Consider the following 8,247-nt stretch of genomic DNA (forward strand, 5'->3'; position numbering starts at 1 on the left):
GAGATGTCAGTGTAGTGAATAATGTTGTCCTTTACTAAGAAGTTAGTGTATCGAATCTGATCCCTTTAAAATGACTAGTATGTCAATTACTCATCTTAACTAAATGCACATTTACACTGAACAAAAATATAAAACATCCAACAATTGCTAAGATTTTACTGGAGTTAGTTGATAAGGAAATGAGTCAATTGAAAAATTAATTATGCCCTAATCTATGGATTTCACATGACTGTGAATACTGATCACTTTAAAAGGTAGGGGCGTGAATCAGAAAACCATCTGGTGTGACCCACCATTTTCCTCATGCAGCAAAACACATCTCCTTCACATAGAGTTGATCAGGCTGTTGATTGTGACCTGCGGAATGATGTCCCACTCGTCTTCAATGGCTGTGCTAAATCGCTGGATATCGTTGGGAACTGGAAGTGTGGTGATGGCGACAGATGGAATGTCACGACAATGGGCCTCAGTATCTGGTCACGGTATCCATATACTGCAGTTGTGTTCGTTGGCCGGAGCTTATGCCTGCCCTTACCATAACCCCACCGTCAGCATGGGGCCCTCTGTTCACAATGTTGGACAGGAGCACAGTTGAAACTGGGATTCATCCGTGAAGAGCACACTTCTCCAGCGTGCCAGTGGCCATCGAAGGTGAGACCCTAGTGGGTTACGACGTCAAACTGCAGTCAGGTCAAAACCCCGGTGAGGACGACGAACACTCAGATGAACTTCCCTGAGACGGTTTTTGCAGAAATGCTTTGGGTTGTGCAAACCCCCAGTTTCATCGGGTGGCTGGTCTCAGATGACCCTTCAGGTTAAGAAGACGAATGTGGAGGTCCTGGGCTGGCGTGGTTCCACGTGGCCTGCGGTTGTGAGGCCGGTTGGATGTAATGCCAAGATCTCTAAAATGACGGAGGCGGCTTATGGTAGAGAAATTAACATAAAATGTATCTGGCAAAACAGCTCTGTTGGACATTCCTGTAGTCAGCATGCCAATTGCACTTTCCCTTAACTCGAGACATCTGTGGCATTTAATTGTCCCCAGCACAAGCTGCACCTGTGTAATGATGCTTCTTGATATGTCACATCTGGCAGGTGGATGGATTATCTTGGCAAAGGAGAAATACTCACTAACAGGGATGTAAACAACATTTGTCCAGAACATTTTAGAGAAATAAACTTTTTTTTGAGAATATGAAACATGAAAACCAACACTTCACATATTATGTTTATATTTTTTGTTCAGTACACAGATGAAGGAAAAATTAAACTGCACACTGCTCTTGATAGTAATCACTGCTATTTAATAAGCTTTTACGTATCGGCCTCACGGCCTTCGTCAGAGGTTGAGGCCGATACGTAAAGATCAGTGATACTATCAAGAGCAGTGTGTAGTTTCCTTTTTCCTTCATCTTGTTCCAAACTGTTGTCACGCACCTGCAAAAAATAGAAGAGATTGCTTAGATGTGCAACTGCCTTTTGAATTGGTGTTCAATACATAGATAAATTACATTCTAAGTCATCAAAACAAGTTAGTGATTTGATAGAAGAATACAACATTAGCGACTCAGAGAGAACTGTACTTCCACTCTTTATTTATTTATCTTTTTCCTTTACACTCATCAACCATCTTTATCAAACCAGGAAGTCCCCTTCCCCCACACACCCTCTCCTCAACCCAGCTGGTCTCCTGTTCCCTTTCAAAAAACACAGCAGGTCACATTGTGGACCACCACTATTTTGTCACATGATACACACACATCTTTATAAAAAAATAAAAAAAAGGTCTTCCCGCACACACATTCCAAAAAGGTGTCTATAATATGGTCCGGGTGCATTCTATTTCATTCCTTCCACAGTTCTAGAATAGATGTTTAGTTCTAGAATAGATGTTTAGTTCTAGAGAGAAAGAGAGTGGTCAGTTGGTCACTTGAGACCTTGTAGCAGCATTATGGAGGCGGCAGGGTAGCCTAGTGGTTAGAGCGTTGTGCCAATAACCGAAAAGGTTGCTAGATCAAATCAACCGAGCTGACAAGGTAGAAATCAGTCGTTAACCCACTGTTCCTAGGCCGTCATTGTAAATATGAATCTGTTCTGAACCGACTTGCCTAGTTAAATTAAAAAAAGGTTAATTACCTGTTGGTCAAATGGTCCCTGGCAGGTAGGTACTGTAATGTCTACTCCAATAGTTAAGGTATTGAGGTGAAGTCTTATGCTTTTCCTACAGACAGCCTGTCAGGTTGTTACAAGAAAAGGAGGGTTGGAGGGGGAGTGGGGGGTTAGTAGCAAGCATAGAAGGTGTACAAAGATGAGTAGTTGGAGCCTGAGAAGGTCAGTGCACTGCTGCAGCTGGGTGTCCTTTAAGGGCTAAGGCTTGGACTTCAGCGCGGGGCAGACAGTAGTAACACTGCCTCCGGCAGACACACTACGAGCACAAAAACAGACATCCAGGTACCTAGAGGGAGGGAGAGGTCAAGCCTTTTTTTTTGTTATTCAAAAAAAAAAAATTAAAAAATATCTGAAGAAAAAAATAAACATCGACTCCACAGTTAGACAAAAGGTGTGACATGTAATCTAGCAAAAGCGAGAAAAAAAAAAGTCTGTGGCATTTAACCCAATGTCAACCCCTACACACTTCCAATATGGTTCTGACGAGGCAGGCAAGGGGGGATTACTTGTAAACGCACTCCAATGTAAATAGAGGGGGGGGGGGGGGGGGGCGGAAACCTTTTGAGGCTGCAGGGTGGTGCTGAGAGGACACTGGTCTCCCACCTTAGGTCACAAATCAATTTGGCTCATCCTTCTGAAATCATAGTATTGGGCTTAAAAAATATATATTAAAAAAAACTGCATATAAATTATAATATTGTAATTTAAATTAAGCTATGTCAGAACTACACTGCATGGAAAGTAATAAATGAAACAAAATAAAAAGTAATGTGACTAGAGTAACATTAAACCCACTGATTACTATCCCCCTCCAACAAATGGTCTAAAAGTACTAATGAAATAAACAAATAATTTAAAAGTCAAATCCATCCTTCAACAAATAATGACCTCCCATACTTGAGGACCAGAGTTAAATCTGTAAAAAGGAACTGAAGTGTTTGTTATAGAACACAACAAACTGATGGGTTAAACCCACAATATTGTTCACTGTATTAGTCACAACAAGCTCATGACCAATGATGTATAGAAGAAAATAAAAAAAACGCTGGATTGCTGATGCTGTGTATTGGCCAATGATGTATAGATGCTGTGTATTGGCCAATGATGTATAGATGCTGTGTATTGGCCAATGATGTATAGATGCTGTGTATTGGCCAATGATGTATAGATGCTGTGTATTGGCCAATGATGTATAGATGCTGTGTATTGGCCAATGATGTATAGATGCTGTGTATTGGCCAATGATGTATAGATGCTGTGTATTGGCCAATGATGTATAGATGCTGTGTATTGGCCAATGAGAGGCTTTTGAAGCCACTGGTCCTCCATATTAGTACAGAGGCAGCAGTCCTCCATAGGAATGAATGGAATTCTTCAGTATTTCAATGAACAATGTCTCTCAAGGACAAAAATCACATATTTAGGAATTTTGTTGTAGTGGGGACAGTAACATTAGAACTTAAAACAAAGTATATAACTTTTTTTTTATCTCATAATTTAAAAAGGTATGCATTATTAAGGTGTTTAATTGAATAACTGTGGCAAAAACAAAATGTAGACATTAATGCATTTCTTTAGCCTCCAATTTTTTTTTTTACAATGGTTGGGGAGTGCCATGTTATTGGCACGTGACTTGAACACAGCGCCCCCTATCAGTCATGGTGTGTATACGTGTATATAGATCATGGCACATTTTAGTTTAAATTGTCCTACCTTTGTGGTGACACCTAGGTAAAAACATTTCTCAGTCTGTGTCCTAAACGACGCACTATCCCCTGGCCGTTGACTACGACGAGGGGGCTGAGGTGACAAAATAATATAGTAGGGTATTATTCCATGTCTCCTACGGAGAGAGAGTGACAGTGAGACAGTGTATTCTCCTGGTGGTCAGAGCTACACTGGTTCAGATACAAATCCCCCCCCCCCCCCCCCCAAAAAAGACAAAAGTAAGAAAATTAACTTTAAAAAATAAAATAAAATAAAAAAGTGGCGGTTTGTGAGATTTCCATGATGAAACATAACTCTTTTTTTATCTCTGTTCTCTTCTCAGAGAAGTCAAATAAATAGTTAGCTCCTGGGATTGGTGTGAGGGGGGCTGGTGAACCAGTCCCATCCTGGATGCTTCTTGCTGTGTGTGTGTGTGTGTCTCAGCCCAGGCAGGCTCGTGAAGGCCCATAGCTCTGGGCCAGTAGGAAGGTCTGTACCACTTCCTGTGTCTGCTGGGGACTAGTATTAACATCCTCTAGGGCGTCCGCCACAGCAAACTGCCTATCCCGGAGCTGGTTCCAGTTGGACAGGACGTTGTGATACTCAAACACCTTCTCATAGTTCCCTACTGAGTTGTAGAGTTTGATCAGCCCTCGGTAGTCGTACTCCAGACCGCTGTAGCCCTCGCCGAATAGTTTCTTACCTGACAGGGGAAAGATAAACCACGAGTAAAAACAAAAAACAGAAGAAGACCGACACAAGCATGTGGCATCAGAGAAGTATTCACACCTCTTGATTTATTCCACATTTTGTTAAAAATGGATTTGATTGTCATTGGTCTAAAACAAAATACTTTTATAAAATGTCAAAGAAAAATTCTAACATTTAAAAATAAATAAAACGAATATATTTTAATTAGTTAAGTTCTCAACCCTGAGTCAATGCATGTTATTATCATTACAGCTGGGAGTGTTTCTGGGTAAGTCAAAGAGCTTTGCATACCTGGATTGTGCAACATTTGCCCATTATTCTTTAAAAAATTCTTCAGGCTCTGTCAAGTTGGTTGTTGATCATTGATAGGAAGCCATTTTCAAGTTTTGCCATAGATTTTCAAGACGATTTAAGTCAAAACTGTAACTCAGGAACATTCAATGTCATCTTGGTAACCAACTCCAGTGTATATTTGGCCTTATGTTTTAGGTTATTGTCCTGCTAAAAAGGTGAATTTGTCTCCCAGTGTCTGTTGGAAAGCAGACTGATCCAGGTTTTCCTCTAGGATTTTGCCTGTGCACAGCCATTAAACTCTAACTGTTTTAAAGTCACCATTGGCCTCATGGTGAAATCCCTGAGCGGTTTCCTTCCTCTCTGGCAACTGAGTTAGGAAGGACGTCTATATCTTTGTAGTGACTGGGTGTATTTATACACTAACCAAAGTGTAATTAATAACTTCACCCTGCTTAAATGGATAATCAATGTCTGTTTTTTTGTGTGTCTTTTTCCACATCTACCAATCGGTGCCCTTCTTTGCGAGGCATTGAAAAACCTCCGTTTTTTTTAGGTTGAAATTCACTGCTCGGTTGAGGGACAGATTGAATGTGTAGGGTACTAGTCCTCAGTGGTACAGGCGTCATTATATACCCGGGTTTGATTCCAGGCCGTATCACAACCGGCCGTGATTGGGAGTCCCATTAGGGAGGCATACAATTGGCCCAATGTCATCTGGTGTAGGCCGTCATTGAAAATAAGAATTTGTTCTTAATTGACTTGCCTAGTTAAATAACGATTAAATGCAACTTATATGAATTGTAATTTTAACATTTTACTCCTGAACTTTCCAAAACAAAAAGAGGGTTGAGAACTCGACTCATGATATTTCCACTTTTCATTTTTTATTAATAAAAAAATATATATATACAAAACAAATTCAATTAACAGGCTCACCTGTTCATTGAAATGCATTCCAGGTGACTACCTTATGACGCTGGTTGAGAGAATGCCAAGAGTGTGCAAAGCTGTCATCAAGGCAAAGGGTGGCTACTTTGAAGAACCTCAAATATATATTTTGATTTGTTTAACACTTTTTGGTTTCTACATGAGTCCATGTGTGTTATTTCATAGTGTTGATGTCTTCATTATTATTCTACAATGTAGAAAATAGTAAAAAGAAAAGAAAAACCTTTGAATGAGTAGCTGTGTCCGAACGTTTGACTGGTACTGTACATCGGTGCATTCAGAAAGTATTTAGACCCCTGGACTTTTTCCACATTTTGTAACGTTACAGCCTTATTCTAAAATGTATTGCATTATCCCCCCCCCCTCATCAACACACACAATGACAAAGCAAAAAACAGTTTTTTTTTGTTGAAATGTTTGTAAATGTATTAAACAAATGGACATTTTATATTTACATAAATATTCAGACCCTTTACTCAGTACTTTGTTGAAGCACCTTTGAAAGAGATTACAGCCTCAAGTCTTCTTGGGTAGGACGCTACAAGCTTGGCACACCTGGAGTTTCTCCCATTCTTCTCTGCAGATTAGGGTCGTTGTTCTGTTGGGGTGAAGGTTCACCTTTCAAATCGGAGGTGCTGAGCACTCTGGAGAAGGTTTTCATCAAGGATCGCTCCGTTCATCTTTCCCCTCGATCCCTGCTTCTGAAAAACATCCCCACGGCATGATGAGGCCACCACCACGCTTTACCGTAGGGATGCTGCCACCACCACGCTTCACCGTAGGGATGATGCCAGGTTCCCTCCAGATGTAACTCTAGGTATTCAGGTCAAAGGGTTCAATCTTGGTTTCATCAGACCAGAGAATCTTGTTTCTCCTGGTCAACATCCTTTAGGTGTCTTTTGGAAAACTCCAAGTGGGCTGTCCTATGCCTTTTACTGAGGAGTGACTTCCGTCTGGTTACTCTACCTTAAAGACCGGATTGGTGGAGTGCTGCAGAGTTGGTTGTCCTTCTGGAAGGTTCTCCCATCTCCACAGAGGAACTCGTAAGCTCTGTCAGTGACAAGTCAGATTCTTGGTCACCTGACCAAGGCCCTTCTCCCCCGATTGCTTAGTTTGGCCGGGCGGCCAGCTCTAGGAAGGGTCTTGGTGGTTCCAAACTTCTTCCATTTAAGAATGATGGAGGCCACTGTGTTCTTGGGGACCTTCAATGCTGCAGACATTTTTTGGTACCCTTCCCCAGATCTGTGCACTCGACACGATCCTGTCTCAGAGCTCTATGGACCTCATTGCTCTGACATGCACTGTCAACCGTGGGACCTTATATAGACAGGTCTGTGCCTTTCCAAATCATGTCCAATTAATTGAATTTACCACGGGTGAACTCCAATCAAACAAAGGATGATCAATGGAAACAGGATGCACATGAGCTCAATTTCAAGTCTCATAGCAAAGGGTCTGAATATTTACGCAAATAAGGTATCTGTTTATTTATTTATTTATTTGTAAACATTTCTAAAAACATGTTTCCGCTTTGTCATTTATGTACACTTACCGATGGAGATGGACCGTCGGTAGAGTCTCTCAGCATCTTCATACTGGTTCAGGTCATAGTTATAGAGCGAGGCCAGATGACCCACAGACAGAGCCACCTCATAGTCCTCCTGCCCCAGAAGCTGCTCCTTGATCTGGATGGCCTTGATGTGCATCTCTTCAGCCTCCTACAACACACAGTTTAAAATGGTGTGGAGAGAGAGAGAGAGGTAGGATAGACAGCGGTAGAGAAAGTAGTGTATCAGGTGATCAAATTGCTGCCTTCAGGGGCTGCAGCACTACCATTGGACAGCAGTGTGTGTGTGTGTCCCTCCTTTTGCCCCCCCCCCCAACTAACCTTGAACTTCCTCATGGACTGGTAGAGCCGTCCCAGGTTTCCGTAGTGTTTGGCTGTCTGGACGTTGAACTCTCCGAAGGCTTTCTTGGCCAGCTGCAGAGAGGACAGGTGCAGGTCATAGGCCTCCTGCAGCAGGCGTTCCTCCGTCTCCTTGCTGTGGCAGTCGATGGCGATCTCCTCCAGGATCAGAGCTGGGTGGGGAGGAAATACAGGGTTAGATACAGACATCTCCTTGTTGTGGCAGTCGATGCCGATCTCCTCCAGGATCAGAGCTGGGTGGGGAGGAAATACAGGGTTAGATAGACGTCTCCTTGTTGTGGCAGTCGATGGCGATCTCCTCCAGGATCAGAGCTGGGTGGGGAGGAAATACAGGGTTAGATAGACGTCTCCTTGTTGTGGCAGTCGATGCCGATCTCCTCCAGGATCAGAGCTGGGTGGGGAGGAAATACAGGGTTAGATACAGACGTCTCCTTGTTGTGGCAGTCGATGCTGATCTCCTCCAGGATCAGAGCTGGGTGGGGAGGAAATAC

General features: G+C 42.4%; 1 protein-coding gene across 1 annotated transcript in view; it reads right to left on the minus strand.

Moving 5' to 3' along the window:
• Positions 1–1,575: 1,575 nt before the first annotated feature.
• The window catches only part of LOC109905896 (amyloid protein-binding protein 2), an 18,878-nt gene continuing 12,206 nt past the window's right edge, over positions 1,576–8,247 (minus strand). Inside the window, exons 11-13 of the mRNA XM_020503551.2 lie at positions 7,718–7,908; positions 7,382–7,547; positions 1,576–4,579 (exon numbers count right to left, since the gene is read on the minus strand). Of these exons, the coding sequence (XP_020359140.1) occupies positions 4,317–4,579; positions 7,382–7,547; positions 7,718–7,908 (620 nt within the window). The 3' untranslated portion in view covers positions 1,576–4,316. The remainder of the gene's footprint in view (positions 4,580–7,381; positions 7,548–7,717; positions 7,909–8,247) is intronic.

The sequence above is a fragment of the Oncorhynchus kisutch genome, linkage group LG15 (assembly GCF_002021735.2).
Source record: "Oncorhynchus kisutch isolate 150728-3 linkage group LG15, Okis_V2, whole genome shotgun sequence".
In the NCBI taxonomy this organism is placed as follows: Eukaryota; Metazoa; Chordata; class Actinopteri; order Salmoniformes; family Salmonidae; genus Oncorhynchus; species Oncorhynchus kisutch.